The following is a 25,519-nucleotide window of genomic DNA, read 5'->3' as shown; positions in this document are numbered from 1 at the left end:
GCACATCCCCTTAACAGGAACACACGTCCACAGGAGCACACCTCACTCATCGCTGTATGCCTGTGTTTTGCAGAGTCCTGGTTGCAGTAGAGACATTGGGGGTGTCAGCCAAGCTCACAGGAACCCCTTTTGATCCCTCACAACAGGAGTTGGGGGTTCTTGACCACCATTTTCCATCATGACCCCACCCCCACTTCTAACCACAGCTGATGGAACTGGGATGACACCCATCCCCAAGTAGGCCAAGTACTTTCTCTTAGAACTAGGAGTGAGAGCTGCTGTTTCTGTCTGGGATTCTTGCTGGAGCTCAAGTGACACAGGCCTGGGAGGTCCAGAGCGGTCATCTTCCGTCCATCATGTAGACAGGGGAGAAGAGAAATCCGCTCTGGAAGGAGAGACGAATGCAACCTCAGAGAGCAGCGATGAGGCAGGGACTGTTCCTGCTGGTTCCAGGGCTCCATACGTCCTGGCTTCCAGGCCCTGGAGAGGCCCCATGGCCCTTAGATTCCAGGCAAGAACCCAGCATCCATGAGCCAACTCCCCTCCTTGCTCACAGTGGCTTGTATCAGTTTCTGTAACTTGCAGTTTGGCACATGCTGGGTTTTATTGAAATATGGAGCCATATTGAGGCCTGCAGGAGGTAAGTTCCCATTTTTTAGTAGGTAAGTTCCCTACTGAGAAGGGGACCTCGTCCTGCTGAGTCCTGCAGAAGAGCCACGGCAGGTCCAAGATGGTAAAGAGAGGGACACTGGCCTCTGGTCCAGACATTGACAGGTCTAAATGTCTAGAGCTGCATCCTGAGGAGAGACCAAGGAGGAGAGGAGGCACCCAAGCAAAATGTCCTTCCTGTGGATCAAGTGCAGATACGCTGGCTTCTCTCTGTGTGTATTTGTTTGATGAGTAGATGGTTCAGAGCAGTGGATCTGGGTCAGATTGACCTGGGTTCAAATCCAAGCTCAGGCTCTTACTTCCTGGCACATGACTCAACCTTTCTGACAGTCAATTTCTTCAGCTATAAACTAGGAGTGATGTGCCAGGTGCGGTGACTCACACCTGTAATCCCAGCAACTCAGGAAGCCAAGGTGGGAGGATTGCTTGAGGCCAGGAGTTCAAGGCCAGCCTGGGCAACATAGCAAGACCCCATCTCAAAACAAAAGAAATAAAAAATATGAAGATCATAGAGACAGAATGTCATCCTGATAATTGACATAGGCTACAAGGAACAACATTAGAGTCAAAATTGGTTCTATCCCAGCACTTTGGGAGGCCAAGGCAGGAGGATCACTTGAGCACAGTAATTCAAGATCAGCTTGGGCAATATAGTGAGGCCTCATCGCTATAAAATATAGATAGATAGATAGATAGATAGATAGATAGATAGATAGATAGATAAATAGATTTTTTTTTAATTAGCCGAGTGTGGTGGCACGTGCTATAGTGGTCCCAGCTACTCGGGAGGCTGAGCTAGGAAGATCGCTTGAGCCCAGGAGGTGGAGGTTGCAGTGAGCCGAGATCATGCCTCTGCACTCCAGCCTGGGTAACAGAGTGAGACCCTGTCTTTAAAAAAAAAAAAAAAAATTATAGAAGTATATACCTTCAACTAGCCCCTTCAAATCCAAGGGAAACATGAGTCTGCAAAGCAAAAGCAGATGCACTGCCCAGATTGTAGCCCCCACTGGTACAAGAAGAGAGACAAGAAAGCCGTGACCCACCCACCCTCAGAACCTCTGAGAGATGCGCTTATGCCACCAGTCAGTGTGGACAATGGCTGTCTCCCACCAAGCGGGTCACTGTGAGCAGCAGTGGGGGGGTTGGTGGAGGGGAAGAGACCACAAATATAGGAAAAGTCCTCTCGGCAACCAGATGTGAAGAATAAGTGTTCCTCCAGCCCACCCCCCAGCTGAGAGTTAGGATTGAGTAAAGTCATCCAGGAAAGTGGCATCACATCCTATGAGTACCTAACCAAGTGGAAAGCAGCCATTCCCCTCAGCAAGGGAGAGACACAGTTGGCAAGTGAGAACACCAGGGGTTCTGCCCGCCGTGGTACTGATGGGTGCGTGCCTCGGGTGATGTAAGATGAGGCGCGTGGACGTGTACCTCCCTCACCCGGTTCTGCCCACCCTGCCTCAGATGGGCTGTTGCAGCATGCATTGTTTCCAGCTTTTGACTATGACAGATAATGCCACCGTCAATATTCTTGTACGTGTCTCCTGGTGCTCGTGTGTACACACTCCTGTACCTAGGTGGAATTTCGGATCATGGGGTTGTTCTGGTTCAGGAGATACTGCCAAACAGGTTTGCATAGGGACAGGCCCACTCCAAGGGTATGTGTAAATGGGTTTGCTCATGAGAATGGCATTGATGTGAAGCGGGGATCTCTGGGCCAAGCCCAGGCTGAGAAGCAGCTCTCTGCTGTGGGCAGCCTGCAGCCAAAGGCAGCCTGGCCCTACACCACTCCCGAGCAGAGCAGAGCCACGTGCCTGCTGGGCCTGCCCTACCAGAGACTCACAGTGCCAACCCTGGGGAGGCTGAGGGTCCATCTGAATGAAGAAAATGCCATTTCCTTACATGTGTGGAGCTGGCTGGGTTTGGAACGGAGCAGGATGTGTAAGCGCAGAGACTATCTGTAGATGTAGGCGTGGAGTTGTCTGTATAAATTAAGGTCCAAGCTGGGTGCAGTGGTGCACCCCTGTAGTCCCAGCCACTCAGGAAGCCAAGGCAGGAGGACTCTGCCTGTCCCAGGAGTTCAAGGCCAAGCTGGGCAACATAGCAAGATCCTATCTCTAAAAAGAATTTTTTTTGTATAAAAACACACACAAAACAAAAAGAACAGACACCAAACAGGAGGCCCCTCAAGAGTAGCCGCTTTAGATCGGGTGGATAATCTCTGAAGAGGCTGTTGTAAGGAAACGCAGTGTATGTAAGTGAGATTAGTGTATGTACAGCATGTGTATGATGTCGTAACAATGTGCATGCTTAATACACATCTGCGGTGGTTTGAATATTTGTCTCCCTTCATTGCTCCTGTTGAAACTGAATCCCAAAGTGGCAGTATTGAGAGAATGGGCCTTTAAGAGGTGATTGGGTCATGCAGGCTCTGCCATCATGAATAGATTAATCCATTAATATATTAATTTATTGGCCGGGTACAGTGGCTCTTGCCTCTAATCCCAGCACTTTAGAAGGCTGAGGCAGGAGGATTCCTTGAGCTCAGGAATTAGAAACCAGCCTGGACAACATAGTGAGATGCCGTCTCTACAAAAAATCAACAAAAATGATCCAGGTGCAGTGGCTTATGCCTGTAGTCCCAGATACTTAGGAGGCTCGGGCTGGAGGCTGGAGGATCACTTTAGCCCATCACTTTAGCTGCCACGAGCCATAATCGTGCCACTGCACTCCAGCCTGGGTGACAGAACAAGACCCCGTCTCAAACATATAGATATATTAGACTGTTGGCTTTCTAAGAAGAGGGAGAGAAACCTGAGCAAGCCTGCTCGGCCCCCTCACCATGTGACGCTCTGCGTCACCTCAGAATTCTGCAGAGAGTCTCCACCAGCAAGAAGGCCCTCACCACATGCAGCTCCTTCACCTTGGACTCCACAGTCTCCATAACTATAAGACATGAATTCCCTTTCTTTATAAATTATCCAGTTCCAAGTATTCTGTTATAAGCAACAGAAAACAAACTAAGAGCGTCCCACCATGTGGACAAGAAGCAAATGGATACTTTCTGCCCAGTTAACAAAAACAGTTTGTCTGGTTAGCACACTCAGGGCTACTATCATTTGTCCTCCCAACTGGAAGATTCAGTTATGCTTCCTACATTCAGCTGGAGCCAGACAGTGTTTATCCTCAGAATAAAATCAGCAAAAACCAAACTGGCAGAGGCCAGAGGGAAAAGAGAAAGATGTTGAGACCAACGGCTTGCTTGGCACTTCACAACTAACTTCCCTCAGTGCTCACAACAATCTATATTAGGCAGGAGTTACCGCCCCTATTTTGCAAGCATGAAAACTCACTCACACTATTTTAAGGGTCTTATCTGAAAGCACTTGGCTAGCCAGGGGTGAGCTGGTGGCAACTGCAGGCCTGGCTGTCCTAGAGCCAGTTTCTCATCCCCACACAGGCCACCTCCCCCATAGCTAAGAGTACTTCTTCACCAATGCTTTATACACTTCTCAGTGGTAGGGTTGGATTTTTGTGTTTGTTTTTTTGAAACAGTCTTGCTCTGTCACCAGACTGGAGTGCAGTGAAATGATCATAACTCACTGTGGCCTCTACCTCCCAGGCTCAAGCAATCCTCCTACCTCAGCCTCTCAAGTAGCTGGGGCTACAGGTGTGCACCACTACAACCAGCTAATTTTTAAATTTTTTGTAGATATAGGGTCTCACTATGTTGTCCTGGCTGGTCTCAAACTCCTGGCCTCAAGCAATCTTCCCACCTCAGTTTCCCAAAGTGCTGAGATTACAGGCATGAGCTACTGCACCCACCTAGTGGCAGTTTTTTTGTTTAGTTTTTATTATTGTAACTCTTATTGTGAAATGGTTTAAAACTCACAAGAAATTGCAGAAATAGCACACAGAGATCCCATATCCCCTTCACGCAGCTTTCCACAATGAAAATGTCTTCCGTAATCATAGTACATTGTCAAAATCAGGAAATCTACTTTGGCATAATACTCGGGGTTTGTTTTGTTTTGTTTTGTTTTTTGTTTTTTGTTTTTTTGAGATGGAGACTCACTCTGTCACCCAGGCTGTAGTGCAGTTGTGCGACCTCGGCTCACTGCAACCTCCACCTCCTGGGCTTAAGCGATTCTCCTGTCTCAGCCTCCCGAATAGCTGGGACGACATGGGTGAGCTACCACGCCTGGCTAATTTTTGTATTTTTAGTAGAGATGAGGTTTCACCATGTTGGCCAGGCTGGCTTCGAACTCCTGACTTCAAATGACCCACCTGCCTCTCGGCCTTCCAAAGTGCTGGGATTATAGGCGTGAGCCACCACGCCCAGCCAATACTCAGGGTTTTTAACCTCAGCAATGAGGTTTGTTAAGTTTATCCTAAAGCTGTCTCCTTACATATTTTAAGTTTGGCCTAAAGGTTTTTCTGTACATAGTGAACTGTATCCTAACTGGATATGTAAATAGACTGTAACCTACATTTGTGCCAATCATTGAGTTTCAGCCAATCACAGGCAGCCAACTGTTGAAATCAGCTTAAAATAAGGCAATAAGCTGTAACCAATCCAGTTGTTTCTGTACCTCACTTCCATTTTCTGTACGTCACTTGGCTTTTTCTGTTCATGAATCTTCTTCTACCACGTAGTTGCACCGGAAGCCTCTCTGAATCTATTCTAGTTCGCAGGCTGCCTGACTCATGAATAGTTCTTTGCTTCGTTAAACTCTGTTAAATTTAATTTGTCTAAGGTTTTCCCTGTAACAGGTTTAGGTCAAATAATTCTTTATTATGAGGATCTGTTTAGCAGCACCCAGGGGCTCTACCACTAGATGCCAGAATCACACCCTCTCCCCAATTGTGAGCACCAAAAAATGTTTGTAGACATAGTGATCACTTTTATTTTAAATCTTCAATAGATATATAATAGTTGTACATATTTGGGGCTACATGTGCTATTTTGACACCTGTACGTGTCTGATGATCATATCAGGGTAACTGGGCTATCCATCATCTCGAACGATTATCTTGGTGTTGAAAACATTACAAATTTTCTCTTCTGGCTACTTTCAAATACACAGTAAATTACTGTGAACTATACTTTCCCTCCAGTACTACCGAATATTAAACATATTCCTTCTATCTAACTGTATATTTGTACCCATTAACCAACTCCTCTTCATCCCCCTTCCCCTTCAGTGATCCCTTTTAAAGTACTACATCACTTACATTCTGTATTCAAATCAGGGCTTTGGTTCCACAATTTGTAGGTGTAATACATACAGAAACACCACCATACAGTCGTGCAGCAACAAAAAGTACAAGAAAATCCTCAGAATTGAAAAGACATTTTCAAGCCAGAAGGATAGAATTACCCTGTTTAAAAACCAAGGAGACATCTGAAGGCTGGGCTTGGACTGCAGTAGTTCTCAGTGTAAATAAACGCTGCCAAAACCACATTCACAGAAATCTGTTAGTCATCCCTAATATTCCACCAGGCACGTTGCTCAAGCAAATGTTTTTTCTAATTTGTTGTTTTGTTTTTGTTAAGAAACAGGATCTCACTCTATCATCCAGGCTGGAGTCCAGTGGTGCCATCATAGTTCACTGCAGCCTCAAAGTCCTTGGCTCAAGCGATCCTCCTACCTAAGCCTCCTGAGTAGCTTGGACTACGGGTGTGTGCCATCAGGCCTGGCTAATTTTTAAAGTTTTTTTATAGAGATGAGATCTTGCTTTGTTCTCCGGGCTTGTCTTGAACTCCTGGCCTCAAATGAACCTCCTGCCTCAGCCTCCCAAAGTGCTGGGGTTACAGGCATGAGCCACTGCACCTGGCCTCAAGCAAATCTTAAAACAGAGGTAAATGAGGTTTTTTTCTTTCACATTACTAGAAGGAACTGTTTAAAATTCCACATAATCACATTAAAATACACCATCCACAATAGTGGCTCATTCTTGCCACTGCTGTGTAGCTGATAAAGGAGCACTCAGCCCTATCTGGTTTCAGTTAAGTCAGACACTTTGGCCCAAGTCCCAAGAACCAACCTAGTCGGGGTTGGGGGCCTCATCAGGCCCACTGGCAAGTCAGGACCCTGCACAGGCAGCATCCCTAGAAAGCTGAGGGACTCCAGACACACACCTGGCGAGGCTACATTGCATTTTCAGACCCTGAAGAAATGACTTGGACATTTCAGTGATATTACAATGGTGGTCGATGGACTATTACTCACAAGGAAGCCATTGCACATGAAATTGGGTCTCCCTGCCCTACAGTCCCAAACCTCTGCCAGCACGTGATGGTTAATGGACCACAGGCATCCACTGTTGCCTCTCATGCGTGTGCCTGCAGAGAATGGGGCCAAATTGTTACAGAAACCCTTGGATCTAACAAATCTAACCAGATAGTACAGACTCCTTTTAAAAAGTTTTTTTGTAAAGTGGCAAATTAGAGCTGGGTATACCAGACTCATTTTGTAAGATTTTCTGAACCAACTGGACATGGCAGAGTCTAAAGTGAAGGCTCAGAAAACTCTGCCTTTGACTTTGAAGCAGCCATCCGGGCACTTCTGCCCAGGCCAGAGTCAGCAGAGGCCAGGGAGGACAAGACACAGCCTGGGCTTGGAGCCCCAAGGCAGGCGTTCCATCCCCCTCCACTGTCACATGCTCTAGATAGTGGTGGGTCATGCCAGGCAGGGACAGCCCCTGGCCTCAGAACTTAATATTTTTACAATACATCTCAAAGGCATCATTTTCTCTGCCAGAAAACAAAAAACAAACAAACAAACAAAAAGCAGTCTTCCAGGGCTCATTGCACCAATACATAAATTCATCTTTAATTACTTTGGTAAACAGCACAATCCAAAATAACTCAGGATTCTGGTTACAAAAGCAACATCTAGTTCAGGTGGGGTTTTTTGGGAGGGGTGGCGGGTGGGGGACTCACAGACCTTTCTAAATGTGTACTAAGTTATTTTATTTCCAAAGAACATATTGTGTGTTTCATTGTTAACGCTTGTCTGCAATTTAATACCCAAGTATATTCACAGATATCATGGGGACCTTCACACCCAGTTGGATCTATGCTTTTACAATCCTAATGCAGCAAATAGAAACTTACTAATCTTAGGTTCTGCACCTAATGGTGATCCGAGCGTCACAGGGGCTCTGGGTTTGCTGGCTGAAAAATGCAATTTAAAAAAATGCCTGAAGTCTGTGCACATAAACACGACTGCTGCTTCACCAGACTGAAAGGAACACAAACAGAATGCCTCAACCTACTTACAGTGGTTCTGAACATAAACTGACTGAATTTTTTTTTGAGACGGAGTCTCCCTCTGTCGCCCAGGCCAGAGCACAGTGGCACAATCTCGGCTCACTGCAACCTCCGCTTCCCGGGTTCAAGGGATTGTTCTGCCTCAGCCTCCCTGGTAGCTGGGACTACAGGTGTGCACCACCACGCCCAGCTAATTTTTTTTTTTCGTATTTTTAGTAGAGAAAGGGTTTCACCATATTGGCCAAGCTGTTCTCGAACTCCTGACCTCATGATCCGCCCGCCTCAGCCTCCCAAAGTGCTAGGATTACAGGTGTGAGCCACCACACCCGGCCATTTTTTAAAAATAATGTAAAACCTATGGGAAGAAAAAGTTTCTGGGAAATAGTGAGTTCTTTCACCTACTAAGGGTTTAAAAAGATGCTGCCTCACCTGCACCAGAACAACCTCCTGATGACAAGGGTTCTTTACCCAAAGCTGTCAAGGAAGGAGCTGAAACTGCACATCCTCAGAGCACAGCAAGGCAATCCCTTTAAAGGCTGTTAGTTTCCCAGGAACATAAAATTCTCATCTGCCAGAGTGGACACTTCCTCAACCTGACCCAAGAGTAGCTACTTGTAGAAAAACCATCTGCAGGATGTGTTCATGAAATTTTCAACTTAAAGATGAAATGTTTCAAGCTTAGTTCATGAAATCTGTCTGCCCCACTCCTAATTCATCCAGATTTTCAGACTGAATTTCCTATTTCCAGCTATGTTAGGATGCTGTTGACTCTGTGGGAAATGACCTCAGGTAACAAGTTTCAAAGAACAGGACTTGACCAGTGACAACGATGGGAATGGGAGGAGTAACTACAATCGGAGAAATTATACCAGCCCAATTTCCTTAAATGTCTTATAAGTCACTTGAAAATGGCTTTGCCTTACCAGAAAAGTTTGCATATGTATATGCGTGGTTTGTATAAATGTGGAGTTTCTGGTTGAACTTGCTCTGAACTCATGACTTACTTAAATAGCCTTTTACTACTCCATTGATCTCACCTATTTGATTCCTCTAGTACCAACTCAGTAGGAAAATCTCACCAGCAAATCTTAAAAGGAAGCCCTTGATCTTTGCCATCTCAAACATCTTCATTTAGCTGACACGTGCCTCTGTTCTTTCCAAAAGTTTCCTGTTCACAGTCAACCAAAGTCAAAGAACTAAACTTCACAAAAAGCAAATGCAATGTCTACCAAAAAGATTCAGAAGAGTTGAAATCTGAATGCGCCTGAAGTTACGGTATTTAGCACTCTGACAATCAGACCTTGAAGGATTTAAGGATCAGTGACCGCTGCGTTCTGATGTCACCTCCCTGATCAGCTAAAGGGAGTCCAAAGAGGAACACAACAGTTCACAAGGTGGAAGGTGTCTATTTTGTGGTCTGGAAGCAAAAAACAGTGTGTCCCAGGTTTCCAAGCACCTGCCCACTTACACTCAAGACAGCCAGGACCACTCTGTAGGAGGGGAGGCCGGGACACTGCAATGAGCCCGGATTGTCAGCTGTTCCCAGCCCCTTGCCTTAGTGACTTCAGGCAGCACATCCTTGATTCCAGGAGTCCGTCGGGTCCCGGCATCTTGGGGACTGGCTGGACAAACGCTGGACTGCAAATAATCCATGTTGCCAGTTGAGTTTCCACAAGTCGCAGCATATTCTTTTAATCTACAAACCTGGGTCCTATTGTGTGAACCAAAAATGCAAGTTTGATTCAGTTCCATGATGCCATTAAAAAAAAAAAGAAATCCCATTTCCTCTCTAGGGCTGTTCCTTACACTCCTGATAAAGAACACATGGCACCAATCACTCTGCCCCACAAGGCTCCAAGCCACAGTGCTCCAAAGAAACACAGAACTGAGTAGGGGAATGAAAGATCTTAGCCTACTAAAATAGAAACCGTTGTGCTAGAAAGCGGAAATATGGAAACCTGTGAAATGACGTATGAAGAATCCAACACTAATGCTCCTAAAATGAACTGAGCAGGAAGGCTGTGGGCGGCCTCCTTGTGGACAGGCTCAAGAGCCACAGCGTTCCAGGGAAGCCCTCACCCCTCGGTCAAGGCAGAAGAAAGGACACTGCATGAGGGGACGGTCAGAATGGAAAGCCCGCCACACACCTGAGAGGAGAAAATCCCCTGCCCCTACAGCTGAGGTTTGTGGATAACAGCAACTGCCCCCATTCCCAGTTGCTCCTGAAAGGCTGCCTGAGCCGTGGCTCTTGCTGCCCTGGACAGAGACTTCCAGTGTCTCCAGAGCTCAGTGGGTTTCCAGAGTCCACCGTACACTTCCTGGAGCAGGATCCTACCCTCCCTAGTTAAGTCTTGGAACTGGCTGACCACCTTGCTTCATAAACCGGAAGCTTCCCGGGGAGAATATTGTTTCATACAAACTGCCACATTCTCAGCCCATGTTTCTGAAGCTCTAGATAGGGACACATTTCATCCAACATTCCCTCACCCAGTGATCCATGGACACACTTGCCAATAAGGAAGAAACTAGACTCCCTCTCTGGTGGAGGACAGGGTCATTAACTCAGCTGAGAACTTAGTTTTTATCACTAGTGCTAGGTAACGTGTTAAAGTTATTGCATTTTTAAGGAGAATGACCTTCACTTACTCAAGTTGAAGCAAATATTGCTGCAAAAAAGCACTGACTGCATTGCACGGATTTTGTTTGTGGTGTGTGTGTGTGTGTGTGTGTGTGTGTGTCTTCCTTTCAGGAAATACACTCTTAAATACTTCCTCACTCTGGTCGTATTGTCCTTTCCTTTGAAATAACTTTTCAAAAACAAAGAAAACCTATTTTTATTACCTTTACATTTCACTGCATAATGTTTGCTATTAGTCTACAATGAGAAGTTGGCACTTTTATAAAACAAATTGACATTCAAAAGATTGCCAATGCTAATGCTTTGGGAAGGCTACACACTTTGGTGAAATACTGGGCTGTTTAAAATATTTTACCAAATTATGAACATTTGACGCACTAGTCTCTGAGACTGGGGGGAGAGCAAAACTAGGTTTCCTTTCCTAGCAGCCATACTGGATGCTCATTATATTATGAAATAATTTCTTTTAAAATGAATCATTTGAACTTTAAAATATAGTTTTGAAAATCAGTAATGGTGTTATGACAGAATAGAAAGTCTTCTGTACATACCACTAAAAATCTATTTCTCTTGTTTGAGTCCAGATTTAATGGGTTACCATTTTAAAGGATACTAGACATGAAGATCTCTCTTTGAATCATTATATTGGGCTCCTCATTTAATTTTAAGTAATTCAAAACAATTCAAAATGTTGCTTTATTGCCCCACAAACAAGCATTTTCAAACAATGTTATAGCATATGTATACTGTCAATATCTTAAAAATGAATGTATTTATGAATATATAGGAAAAATATGGTTATGCAATAATGTACTTTTAAGAAATGGTATATCAGACCAAGATTACCTGATGATGCATCAGAAGGCTTGATAGCTTTTATATTTAGTAACAGAAAAATTGTTTCATTTTATCATTTATTTTTCATCAAAGTCTTTATAAGCATATATGAATTAAGTATTCATTAGTTCATTGATATGACCATTGACCATTTTAAAAAGTCTAAATTGTAATACATTAACTCCTGATGGCTTGCTGTCAATAAATTATTTTTTTCCTATGATCAGTTTACTTTGGGAAACACTGCCATAGTCAAAGGGATATCTCCAACCCAAAGTTCAAACTAAATACTTCTATTGTGTAAGATGCCACATTTTGAAGCACAGAAATATCCGGCAGTTTTGTAGTTTGAAGCCAATTCAAACGGGTGCTATGTTTCAGTTGCACTGATGTGTTACTATTTTTTTAGGTGAAAGAAGGCAACAGGTAGATTCCCCTACCTGACACAATGATAACCGCACTTTTCACATTTTCGTGTTTATTCTAAACAAGATTACTGAGAGTCATATCAAGTTTTACCTTTACCCAAAGGGGGTTTATTTCAAGTGGCAAAAGCTCACTAAAGTCTAAATGCTTTATTAACTATAATTGTCAGCATATTGTGTTTAAAAAACACTACTTCCCTAGAGCAGGGGTTTGCGAGCCTTCTGTAAAAGGGCCAGATAGTAAATATTTTACACTTTGCCGTCTGGTCTCTGCTGTGTCTACTCCACTCTGCTGCGGTAGCATGGAAGCAGCACAGAGAAGACAGAAACGAGTGTGCACGGCTGTGTTCCAGTAAAACCTGATTTGTGAACACTGAAATATATATTTTATATAATTCTCACGTGCCACCAAATAGTACTTCCTTTTGAATTTTTTTCAACAATTTAAAAATGTAAGGCCAGGTGAGGTGGCTCACGCCTATAATCCTAGCACTTTGGGAGGCCAAGGTGGGTGGATCACCTGAGGTCAGGAGTTCAAGACTAGCCTGGCCAACATGGTGAAACCCTGTCTCTACTAAAAATACAAAAATTAGCCAGGTGTGGTGGCAAATGCCTGTACTCCCAACTACTCTGGAGGCTGAGGCAGGAGAATCGCTTGAACCTGGGAGGCGGAGGTTGCAATGAGCCAAGATCGCACATTGCACTCCAGCCTGGGCGACAAGAGTGAAACTCCGTCTCGAAAAATAATAATAATAATAATAAAATTAAATTAAAAATAAAAATGTAAAAACTATTCTTAGGTCACAAGCCCTACAAGAATAAGCTGTGTGCCAAATTTGGCCCATGGGCCAAATGTACGTATGCCCAGCCCTGTTCTATCAAGCAACAGTGAAACTGTCCCTCCTTAGAGACTACCATCCCTAAAACGACTGACTGTACTCGCCATGTGCTGGAAAATGGGAAGACTTAAAAAAAGGGAAATCACTGAGGCAGAGTCAAGGGGTGACAGACCTTACTCGGGATGCCCTCCTGCCCACCCATGCACAGAGGGCCACATCATCCTGGCATCCACAGCCAGCACAGCGACCAAGGCCGTCCATACCCCACCCAACGGGCCTGCAGAGGTGGCCATCTGCGTCTGCGCAGCACTGACTCGCTGGGCATGCTTCCTCTTCCATCAAGTCACCACTCCCCACTGTGGCTCTGAGAGAACAGAAAGCCACCTTCCCATCCCCCATCCCCTGCGCTGGCAGTCCAGCGACTAAAAGGGCCCAGCTTCTCTGACTGCTAATGGCCCGGCAAGTCTCCTAACAGTGTGTTCTGCCTACACAAAGGGCGCTGGGGCGTGCGTGCCCGGCTCTCGCAGATCACAGCCAAGGCCTGCCCGAGGACTGGCATTTCAATTCACCAAACGTCTTAATTCGGAGGGGGACGGAACACTTTCTACAGAACATTTTAAAGCACATGGGAAGTTTGGGCCCTTTCGCAGTAGAGAGGAAGGAATGAAGGGGAGGAATTTGTAGGCTGTTGTTTAAGGATTGTTAAAGTGCGCACATCATCAGCTGACAAAGATCGGCCGACTGCCAATGCCTCCCCAAACTCACGAAAGCCAAAATTCAGAGTACAGCGTAAAAGGGGGTGCGAGTGGCCTTTACTTTTATAAAGGACATTTGTACACAATGTCGCACAATAAACAACGTCAAGTCTGGGCACACATTACCCACATCTCAGTCAAAAGAAAAGGGTGGCCTGGCCCAGCCCCGAAGGGTTTTCTCTGAGAAATAGGTTGGGGTGTAAAGGTCCCACGCGTGCACCCACAGTCCGTGGCACCTTCCTCGTGCACGGTGGCAGGACGCTTTGTTCTTTCCCTAGGGGTCTCCAGCAAGCTGCAAGGGCTACAATATGATATTTAGAGTTAAAAACCAATCCCAAGGCCTTAGAACCATGCCCCGGAGTTGGGAGCCTTTTTCTTGGAGGCAGCTGCTCCGGGCCTTGGAAGTTTCTTCCTATTCTGACGCAGGCTGGGAATTCTAGAGGCCTTGTAGGAAGGTCAAACGGACGAGAAGACTGAGGTCAGAGGCTTTCGGAGCATTGCCCGGGCTCTCTAAGCTCGCTCACTTGTCTGCTGGGGTGCGAGTCGACGGTTCAAAGTCTCCCTCCTTTCCCTCCACGCGCTCCTCACGCCAGACTCGCCACGCTCAGCAAAGCGTCCCAGCAAGTTCCTTGAGGCGGCAGCCCGAGCTCCACGTGCTAATCAACCCCGCCCCACGGCTCTTCGAAACTCTCCAGGCTCAGAGCGCGTCCGCAGGGCGCGCGTAGCGCAGCGTGTAGTTGGCGCCCGCGTTGTTGTCCCAGTACTCGCCCTGCGCGCAGCGGTAGCAGACAGCGAAGTGGACCGCGACGCCGTGCGCGTCGGCGTCCTCTTCGTCCTCAGGCTGCAGGCCCGGGGGCAGGCACAGCGAGAAGTGGAAGCACTCGGCGCCTGGCTCTTTCTTGGCATCCCCGGATCCTGGCTCGGAGGCCCCAGACTGTGCCTCTGGCTGCTGTGGCTCCAGCGGCTCGGGCTGCAGCTCAGCCGGCACGTCCAGGAAGGAGCGCCACTCGGTAAAGGTGTAGCGCACGGTCACGGCCCTGGGCCCAGGGCAGCTGAGCACCCGGCCGGAGCCCTTCACCTCAGCGCCCGAGGCCGTCGAGCACTGCACGCGCTCCAGGCACACGCGCTGCCGCTGCAGACGCTCGGCCGCGGCGCTCGGCCCCGGGAGCTGGAAGAGCGGCCGGAGCCGGCAAGGCGGCGCTGAAAGGGGCGCGGCCACTGCCGCCGCGGCCAGCAGCCCCCCGAGCTGCTCCAGGTCCTCGGCACGCATAGGGAAGCTTCGGAGGCGCGAGAGCACAGCGGGCGGCACCTGCGGCTCCTCCGCCTCGCTGAAGTGCTTCACGCTGGCCAGGCTTAGCCCCAGCGTGTCCGCGAACTGCACCCGCTTCTTGCACTTGGCGCAGCAGCCGCCCGGGCCGAGCGGCGCGTCCTCCGCCCCCTCGCCGCCCAGCGCCACCGCCTGTTGGTGCTGCTGCTGCAGGAACTTGGCCGCCTGCAAGATGGGGTCGGCGGGCAAGGAAAAGGAGCGCGCGCGGCAGCGGCGGCGGCATATCAGCAGCTCCTCCTGCTCCTGGGGGGCGGCCTCTTCCTTCGGGGACAGGGGCCTATCCCCTAGCTGAGCGTCAGGACTCGGGGTCTCCGAAGCGCCACCGCCGTCGCCGCCACCCTGCACACAGGGGACCACCGGGGCGGGCAGCTCCTCGGCCGGCGGGGCCTCTCGGAAGGGCGCTGGTCCCGGCGCCTCCAAACTTAGCCGCGCCCCTATGGGCTCCATGACGCCGTTCGCCCCTGGACTTGCTCGGGCCGAACCGGGCCCCTCTGGAGACTTAACTAACTCCTCGGGCCGTGGAAGGCGCGCAGGGCTGCAGTTCAGGCTCGCCCTCCCCGAGGCGAGTCGCCCCAGGCTCGACAAGACAACGTAGTTCCACTTTGGAGCCTCCGGCTTTTAGCTGCGGCTGCCCAGGGCGAAGTGGGAGGAGGACGCGGGCCTGGGGCCGGCTCCGGGGCCACGCCGCCTCCCGGTTGAACCTGCCCGCGACGGGGGGGGCCGGGGGCGGGGAGGCGCGGCCGCTGGGACACCTGGAAGCCGTGTTCCCGAGTGCTCGGGTGGAATGCGGGGGGCGACTTTCTGTCGTTCGCGGGCTCCCTGCAGCCCTCACCCGCACCCCCGGTGGGGCTCGCGTCTGTTCCGCTTCTTGAGTGCCTCGAAGTGGGGGTGCAGAGCTCGCGCTCAACCTTCAGAGACCCCCACGTGCACAAAGTCTTCCTGCCCATGAACTTGGCCTGACGGCTCTGCCCCCCAGAGGGTCACTGAGCGCTCTCGGCTGTCTCACGGGTTGGGGAGTCCCCGGTGCAGCGCGCAACTGGGGAAATCTTGCCTACGCAGAGGGTGGAAGGAGGCCCATTCCGCGCCGCCGGAGAGCGGGGAGCGCATCCCTTCCCTTCTGCTCCTGCTTTCCCCAAACTTCAGGGCGCCCCGGGTTCCAATCCCACTCGGAAGCCTGACTCGGTCAGGCGCGCTCCGCTCCGCTCTTCCGAAAGCCGGGAGGCAGGAGCCGCCGCCCCCATCTGCCCAGTGGCGGCGCGGGGTGGGCTGCGGCCAGACTGGGGCGGGGACCGTGTGGGGACGCGCCGGGGAGCGGCCATGGCCCGCAGCCGAGAGCGGCCGGAGGCCATTCGCGCCAGGCCCGGGAGCACGTCCCGCCCCTCCCCCTGTCCCGCCCGACGCGCCCGCGAGTCCGCGCCCCGGGCTCCCGCAGGGAGGGCGGAGAGGGGTCCCCGTGGGGCCGGCGCCCACGCGGCACGCACCACCTCCCACCGCAACCGGACGCCAGCGCCCCAAGCATCCTCCTCCCCCACCGGGAGTCGGGGCCTGGCCCGCGCCGGACTGCGCTGTCACCGCCCTGCCGCTCCGGCCTTGCCAGGGGCCAAGGCCCGAACCTGAGGCCGGGGAGGGGTGGGGAAGCGCGTCGTGGTACCTAGGGATTGGGGGAACGTCTAAAAGTGGTGTTTTTCTTGTTTTGGTTTTAAGGCCACCCTGAGGGCCATCTAAGTCAGTGATTCTACTTCAGCATGCACAGACATCACTCGGGGGCCTGTTGTCACATCACAGGGCCCCACTCCCAGAGTTTCCTTCTTTCTAACTTTTTCGAGATAGGGATCTTGCTATGCTGCCCAGGTTGGTCTCAAATTCCCGGCCTCAAGCAGTCCTCCCGCCTCAGCCTCTAAGGTAGCTGGGATTACAGGCGCCTCCCACTGCTCCCAGCTCCCTAGCGTTTGTGACTCAGTGGGCTTGGGCTGGGGCCTGGAAGTATTTCTAACAAGGGGATGCTGATGCTGGGCTCTGGGGACCGTATTTAAACCTATGTGGATGTGTATTCAGTTACTTATATAGAAAGTTGGGGATTCTAGAAACAGAACCACTAATTAAGAAACGTAATTAATTGGGGCTTCATAACTAAAACATGTCATGGTTTGGCAGAACTGAAAGGGGCCAGGGTTTTAGCCATGTTGGCAGAGGGCAGGCAAAAGAGATGGTGGGTGAGGAGCGTGTTAAGAGCTTACATTGATTGACTGAGCACCTACAGGATGTCCTGTCCATGAAACAGGAATCACATCATTCCTGCCTACATATAGGACACAACACTGCAGAAAGATTTCTCATCGCCAAGGCCCCACAGGGTGGCTTTCATGGGATTTGAAGCCAGGCAGCTTAGAGGAAACATTTCCCCCATCACTACTAAGCCTGGGCTGGGAGTGATGTCCTGTAAAGGGGGCCCTGCCGGTCCCCTTGCTGGACTCTTGCTGGTCATTTTATGCCCAGTGTGGAATTCCATGACTGTGTCTTGACTTGGGCATGGCATCTCCAAGAGGCCCCAGGCACACATGGCCTGTCTTCCTGCAGCAACCCTGATTTTGGGAAGGACATTGCTTTTACATTTAAATACACATTGCTACATTATGGAGTTAAATACAAAATTCACAAGCTATTTTAAAGACAAAATAAGACTTCAAAGAGATTTTGAGGTGGTGGCGACCCTTTGGGCTACAACCCTCACTGGGGCACATTTTCACTCCAGGACAGAGAATGAGGTGAGGGAGGTGCTGGGGCATAGAATTTAAGGAAGCATCACTCTCAGGGTCATGCAGGTGCGCTGGTGCCAGCCCCGGCCCACCCTCCTCTGTGTGGTGGAAATGCTAGAGGTCCCACCCCTGGGGAGCTCTCAGTGCATGGGAGGGGCCAACACTATACAAACTCAGCCCCTGTGGCCAATGCTGAGAAGGTGGGATCTGACCTGGTCAGGAGGCCTGTGAGGAAGGTGAGGGGGAGGGAACAGCTCGGACTGCAAGGAAGAACGTGCTGGGCCACGAAGAGGCTCTGTTGGAGGGAGTGTCAGGGGGCTGGACTGGAAGAAGGCCAGGGTGGCCTGAGGGCAGAGAGCACAGAGGAACTGGCGGAGCTGAGGATGGGAGGGGACAGCCACTCAACCTTGAGCAATGAGAGGCCGTCAAAAGGTTTTGAGTCATGAATGTGACTAACCAGATTTAAATTTTGAAAAGATCATTCTGGATACAGGACAAAGAGCAAATTACTGGGGACAGAAACAATGTGAGTGAGCCCCATAGGAGGCTGTTGCCATTGTTGTGGTGAAGGGTGATCATACTTAAGAGATGATGGTTGTGGGGTGGACAAATCTGAGCGCTATTTAGGAGTGAAAACCAATGTAGCACACTTATGGCCCCAAGTGGGGGTAGGTGCAGGGAGGCAGGGGGAGGGAGGTGCCTTAGGATTTGGACTTGAGCTGTTGGGTAGACAGTAGCAATCACTGGGGCAGGGACCCCCAGAAGAGGAATAGAGGGAGGGCAAGATCATGAATTCTGTTTTGACCAGGTTGAGCTTCTCTGGTTCTTACCAACACCAAGTGGTGTCTAACACCAGTTCTCCAACAGGGTGTCCAATAACTCAATTCTGACATTATCTACCTGGAGCTAGTGTCTGTCTCCACAGCTTAGAGGCTCAGTCCCACAAGACGGCCCCCACTTCAGAAGCCACTTGCAAACGGGGTGCCCAGGCTGCCTGCATTTCTGCCCCTCCAGGTACAAATTAGTGTTCCCACAACCCATCCCCAGCTTCCATATGACTCACGGAACTCAGGAAAACACTTTGCTTGAGTTCACCAGTTTATTATAAAGAAGAAAACTCAAGAACTGGCAAAGGGAAGAGATAGAAGACAGAGTGTGCGATGGGCATGGGACTTCCAGGGCCCCTCTGGGTGCACCAGCCTCCAGGGTCTCCACATGCTCCCCACCCAGAAGCCCCACCAGCCTTGCTCAGTCTGTAGCCCCTGCCCCTTTCTGGAGGTCAGTGGGTGGAGTTAAAAGTTCCAGTCCTCTAATCACTTGGTGTTTCTGGGACCCAGCCCATCTTGAGGCTGTCTAGAGAGCCCACTCTAAGTCATCTCATTAGCATAAATTCAGGTGTGATCAAAAGGGACTCTTTATAAAAAACAATTATGTTACAACAAAATTACACTAACAATGTAAGTAATAACAAATGTTCTATCAGAAAATTCCAAGAGTTTTAGCCTTTCTATTTCAGGAACCAAGGACAAAGACCAAATGTCTATTTTTATTATACTACAGGGAGTCTAGAGCTGAGAAGGGAAGAGGGCCCAGGACTGAGCTTTGAGCAGCCCTGATGTTCCCAGATCAGGAGGAGGAGGATGAGCCTGCAACAGGGATAGAGAATGAACAGCCAGAAGGGTTGGAGGGAATGGAAGAGGGTCGTTCTCAGAAGCCAAGGAAGGACTTCAGAAGCAGAAACGGTGTGCACCCACCTGGCGGCCCATGGGGACTTCGGGTCCTCCCCCTTGCCTCCTGAAAGGTGCAGAAACAATGGGTGATCTCTGGCTCCCACACCACTCCTCCACTCTGGCACAATGGATGGTGGGGATGGACTGCTTTTCCAAGCTCACTGTCCCCTAAGCTTTCTCCTGGAGACAGGGCCCAGGTCTTCTCTACTCTGAGATGCAAAGCCCTGAAGTTAATAGTTAAATGATGTAACATGTAAACTAACTTCTTGAAATTTAGACTGTGCAGTCTACCCCCACCGAAGTGTGTTCAGTCCTACTTCAAACATCATGTGCCTCCACTGCTAAAATATTTACTCCGGGCATTCAGAGGCTCCAAGCTTTACCGTTTGTTCGTGTTACCTATTGCTGCATAACAAGCCACCCCAAACAGGGCTGTTTTTAAAAATAATAACAGTATTTATTTTCTTTATTAATCTGTAGATTGGGCAGGGCTCTCTCAGGGATAGCTTGTCTCTTCTCTATTTGCAGTGGTTTGAAGGCTGGGGCTGGGATCATCTGATCACCAGGTCTGGAGTCTGGGCTGGGAAATGTCATACAATTTAGTTGAAGTCATTGGAAAGGAATTTTCTCCTTTGCATTGAAAACAGAAATGGTCCTGGACCCTTCCTAGATATACCAAGGCAATGTTACACTCAAACCCTGTAGTCGGATTCCATAGGTAGCATTCTCAAACCCCTCAAGGAAGTCATAATTGGTTCCAGCACTGCCTTTTAAGCATAAATATTTGCCAAATTACCAAATGTTTCAGCTGTTTCCCAGGCCACACTTGCACAGCCTGAGATAGTTCAGGTGCTCCCGGTTTGGATGCTCGACACCAAAAATTATGAATGAGTAGACCAAAAACCTGGAATAACTTGGCCAAGTAACAAAACCAGGCCTTACAGCTTCCAGACCCAGATTGCAGGCCTCCTGTATTAGATATTTGGCAAACAGTTCTGCTCTTCCAGGGGCACATGAAGGTATGCAGATCCCAGTATGACCAATGACAAGGGTCATGAAACACATTAGATCCACTGGATCTAATTGCAGGTTCCACTCTGACTTTGACCATGAACAGCACTGGTCTTTTTCTCTCTTTTTATTTTATGTGGCAACAAGGCATGTAAAGGGTTTTCACTTAAAATGTCAGGAAAGTTTGGACTCAGATATCTGGGACCTTCCATCACCATGTACTCCACCTTGAATACTAGCCAAATTACAAACTTGGACTCCTTCATTCATATAGTAGTGCCACATAAACATACCAGATAAGATGTCATAGAATACCCACTATATCCTCACTCCAAGTTCTTTTCAATGTCGAGGACCTTATTTCCAAGTTTTAGAATTCATGGCTTGGAAAAGGTGATCCTAAATATTCCCATGGTAATAGAACCAGAGTTCGATACCACTATGCAAACATTGGAAGTATTCCAGTCAGAAATGAATAGTTTAGCCACTGTTGTATTCCAAAATAGTTGTGCCCTGGATACACTGACTGCCCAACAAGGAGGAGCTTGCACAATCATTGGTGAAAAATTCTGCTTCTTTGTGAATCAGATAGGACAAATGGTGTTTAATTTGTACCTTTAAAAACAAAGTTAACACTCCATCAGATCAATGAGTCTCAACCATTTGATTGGACTGGCCTATTCCCAGGATAGGGAGACTGGTTTAATGGTATAAGGAGAAGTATGTTTAGTTTTGTTGTTGTAGTTTTTCTGTTTGTTTATTCTTGTTCTAATCCATCTTCTTCTCTCCTTTTGCAAATCTCTTACCACTCAGCTACTGATTCAATTTTTCTCTTCACATCCACCAAGTCAGCTTTTAATATGTGACGCTTCCTATGAAGTTTCAGATAGGGAATTGAAGGGGATCAGAACACGTGACCCCAAAATATGCCATTTTGGCATGTTGATTATTTTGAGCTGGAAGCAATTGAGAAGATGCTGGAAGACCTCTCAAACTTCCCCTTTCTACCTAAAAGCAGGACATAAATATTCTATAAGAAAGATGCCTTCCTTGCACCAAGAAGAGAATATTCTTATCATTAGAGATGGGAAGTCAACGCAGAGATGAATCTGTGTAAACAAACCTATTAAATTAACCTTTGTCTTTCATTAGTTTTCTCCATATATTTCCTAGTTACTTTCTGACAGTTTACTGACCCCAGCCCAAACCCCTTTTTCCTTTGTTTTATTACATCTCCACAGTTCTTTGTTAAAAGGGTGTGTAAGCTCTCAGACCTATCCACTTCTCTGGGTTTCTATTTCTTACATAGGAAGGGTTTTGTGTACACATAGAAATATTCGTATTAAGTAAAATTTGTATGCTTTTCTCCTGGTTAGCTGCCTTTGTGAGTTTAATTCTCAGGCCCAGCCATAGAACCCAAGAGGGTAGAGGAAAAGCCTTTCCTCTCCTACACCATATATAATATGCCAAAGTATTTTTAAATATTTAAAAATTTTAAGTATTTTAAAAGAGCAAAAGCATTTTAGAAATAATTTTCCTAACTCTTCTTTGGCTTTTGAAAGAGATTAGCTTGCTTAAGCTAAAGCCACAGTGATTTTTCAGGGGCTTAACTGCAGCAGTGGAAACTTTCAAGAAAAATGCCTTATAACTTGAAGGGATCAAGTTCTATAGCACCTTAGGCCCCATTTATCAACACAAACTGAAATATGGCAAGGGAATACACTTGCAATGAATTTGAAAAAAACATGACCCTTCTTGCCTGGATCATTTGTTTTCTCATATGTGTGCGTTCTAATAGAATTGAGGAACTTTAAGGGCTCAGAATATAAAGCCAGGGAGATTTAAATAATGTGTTTAACCAAAGCCATTTAGCCAATCTAGAAGAGCCAGGACTAGAATGACATCTAGTACAGCTGACACCTACTGGTCACCGTGCACTAAACACTGCTTACATCATTTGTCGTCCTCACACAGCCCTATGGGATGAGGATGATGATTATACCCAACAACAGGTCTTAGAGGCTGAAAGAGGTTAAATGAATAGCTCTTGTTACCCAGGTAGCAAACTGCTGAGCCAGGATTTGAGATGAAGTACGCTGGCACAGTCCACTGTCTGAGCCCCATTGCAGCCCTCTCTGGAATTCCACTTGAGACAGGTCATGTTGCTTTTGATTTAAAAAAAAAAAAGTACCCAGTTGAAAGGGGCCATCCACCTTCTTACAGCCAAGGGGATGAGGAGAAAATAGGAAAGATTTAAGGCTTTTTATATGTTTTTAAAATTCTTAATCTCTTCGGCTTCTCCATTTCAATGTGCTTTACTTATGTTTACTTGATTAAGACTTTAACATGATTTGCATAATCTTGTCTCATTGTAACTTGTAGGTCAGAACTGACTGGCCTGAGGATGAAACCCAAAATGTTTCTGAAAGTAACAGTTATGTAAACTTTACATTCTGCAATTATTCTTAACGTACAAGCAATAAAAATTTGTTAAGATTACTGAGGAAAGTTGTAGAATCATCCTTCGTATTTTAGAAGAAGAACCCTAAATGGATTTTGCTTCTAAAGAATCAGTTTTAACTCAATTTTGCTTCTATTTATGTGATTCCATTAGTTGTATAATCATTTATTTTACATGCTGTTGTCAGTAATAAAATTCTTAGAATATTTCCACCAAATAAAAATTAAAGATAAAAAACCCTTTAAATTCTAAAGGGACCAATAGAATATAGTTGACTCTCTATCTATTAATTCTTCCAGTTTTAGTGTCAAGTTTTTATTCTCAGGTAGATCTTACACCCCTTTTAAGTCATTTCACTTATATTTCATAGTTTTTTAAAATTTAACTTTGGATGACTGTAAATACTCATCATGGTAAACACAAATATGTAAACATGTCAGCTCTTGATACACGTGACAGGATTCTAACTGATGAACAGAAAAAAACCACTGGGAGTCCAGGACTGATGGCGACCTCCCACTTCCACATCATCACCCGGAGCAGGTCCTGTCCCCAGCGTCTTTCAGCTTCTGGGAGGAACGCCCTTCATTCACCTTCTCAACTTCCCTGTCCACAGAGCCTGCTCACTTTTTCTACGTGAGGCAGAACTAAAAGGTTAGGGAAATGACCGCGTGTGACAGTTTTCTTTGAGGGAAGAACTTTGCGTTCTCACTGTATGACAGAGACCATGTCTTCCGTAATCCTTATAGGAACCTAGTGAGGTGGTGGAGTAGGCAGCGTGGCTGACCTGCCCTAACGGGTATCCCCACTGTCCCACACACAGCCCCTGGCTCAGGGGAAGCTGACCCCATCCTGCTCCAGAATAGCGTCTGTGTGACTTAAGAGCAGCACCCCGGCCTAGGACGGGTTCAGGAAGGAGCAAGTAAGATGTGGTAGGGGGAGCCTTCGAGGAAGCTCCTGAGGGAGGTTTCCTTTTTTCTCAAGAGAAAGTAGAAGATATGGCCTCTCTTGTTCCCTGGACATTATTGTATCAACTTGAGTGGTTGCAGCCACCCTGCTACTGTCAGAGGTGAGGCCATGAGCATGAGAAATGGAAGAGAGAAGAACGGAGGTCCTTGGCGTAATCGTGTGATTGAGTGGCTAGATCGATGCTTCTCAATGAGCCGGCTATCAGCATTTTCAGCAGAACAGTTCCTTGATAGGGTGGGCTGCTACAGACATTCTAAGATCTCCAACATCCATGATCCCCACCCTCAGAATGCTGCTAGCAGCCCTTGGAATTGTGACAACCGAAAGTTCTACAACCCTGTTCCCAAGCACCCCTCCTTAGGTGGTGATACCATCCCAACCCCATTGACAGCAAAGATGCACTGTGGCTAGACCTCCTATTGTGTGGGATGAAAAATACAACCTTAGGTTTCAGCCAGCTGGAGTTGAGTTTACTGCTGCTTGCAGCACAGAGTGTCCTAACAGGAAGACATTATTATAATAATTTTGAAAGAAAGAATACATTGAGCCTCCAAGAGCTCAAGAAATGTGCCCAAGGCTATCAATGAATTGGTAACAGAGCCAGGATTTGGCTCAAGGTCTAACTCTGCAGCCTGGCTATTTCCTCCCTGTCTACCTTCCTTCCAGTCACGTGCAAGTTACTCTGGCTGGTTTGTTCAAAGGGAAACAAACAAAAAACCAACAAAGTACAGAATAGTTATGTGGAAAAAAAAAATAGCTGGGCGCGGAGGCTCACACCTGTAATCTCAACACTTCCGGAGGCCAAGACGGGTGGATCACTTGAGCCCAGGAGTTTGAGACCAGCCTGGGCAACATGGTGAAACCCTGTCTCTACAAAAAAATAGAAAAATTAGCTGGGCGTGGTGATGCACACCTATAGTTCCAGCTACTAAGGAGGCTGAGGTGAGAGGATTGCCTGAGCCCAGGAGAATGAGGCTGCAGTGAGCCATGATTGCACCACTGCACTCCAGCCTGGGTGACAGGTTTTTTCTGAGAATCTTGTTTCAAAAAAAAAAAAAAAAATACATAAACCCAGTTAGCAGGGGGTGCCTCTGAGGAGCTAAGGTGTATGAAGTGGGAGGGAAACTAACTTTTCATTCCAGATCCTTTTATACTGTTTGAATTCTTTAGTGCAAATATCTTTCCATTTTGTAAAACAGCAAAATTTAAAAAGCAATTATGAATAAATGTTATGTATATTTTGCCACAATTTAAAACATAATAAGAATTTTTTAAAAAGCAATGTAGTACTCAACATTGTTCTAACAGCATTTGGATTCATTACAGCATTTGACTTCTGTCCTCTCATTAGCCACCTTTGGCCACTTGGTCTTATTTCTATGCTCATTCTTCCTTTCATTATAATGTCTTCTTGTCCATTCCTTCCTTTTCCAGACCGCCGTTGCCTCCCTAGTGTGACCCACCTGCAGTCCTCTGGTGCAGCTCTGATAGAGAAATCTTTGATGCCAACTATATCCACCTACCAAGTATAGTGTGAATTCCTCACCCCAACATAATCTGACACTGACCATATGTCCATCCTCCTCTCCTCTATCCCCCTTAAGATGGTGTTTTCTGCAGAGCTTCCCCTAGGAATCCCTTGGGCTAATGTGAGCTCCAGTCCCTCTGCTCCAAATTTAGCTGAGAAGTCATACTTCTACCTGTTTTGCACATTGAGATTCCCTAGGATTTTGTTTGAGCAAAGTGCTTGTGTTAGGCTATTCTTCCATTGCTATAAATATCTGAGACTGGATAATTTATAAAGAAAAGAGGTTGAACTGGATCACGGT

The 25,519-nt window shown here is 47.5% G+C and overlaps 2 protein-coding genes across 5 annotated transcripts in view; one reads left to right on the top strand and one right to left on the bottom strand.

The window, feature by feature from the left end:
• The window catches only part of LYRM4 (LYR motif containing 4), a 232,408-nt gene that overhangs the window by 165,116 nt on the left and 41,773 nt on the right, over positions 1–25,519 (top strand). The gene's annotated exons all lie outside the window — the stretch shown is intronic.
• Positions 13,474–16,144, bottom strand: PPP1R3G (protein phosphatase 1 regulatory subunit 3G). Its single transcript, XM_054686601.2, has one exon. It carries the CDS (start codon positions 15,208–15,210, stop codon positions 14,134–14,136), a length of 1,077 nt encoding a protein of 358 aa, XP_054542576.1. The 5' UTR covers positions 15,211–16,144; the 3' UTR covers positions 13,474–14,133.

The sequence above is a fragment of the Pan troglodytes genome, chromosome 5, assembly GCF_028858775.2.
Source record: "Pan troglodytes isolate AG18354 chromosome 5, NHGRI_mPanTro3-v2.0_pri, whole genome shotgun sequence".
In the NCBI taxonomy this organism is placed as follows: domain Eukaryota; kingdom Metazoa; phylum Chordata; class Mammalia; order Primates; family Hominidae; genus Pan; species Pan troglodytes.
Note: the sequence above shows the minus strand (reverse complement) of the source record. Positions and strands in the feature narration are given on the sequence as shown.

What these genes read in the sequence shown, in the direction of transcription:
- PPP1R3G (XM_054686601.2), bottom strand. Translation starts at nt 15,210, where the DNA reads ATGGAGCCCATAGGGGCGCGGCTAAGTTTGGAGGCGCCGGGACCAGCG.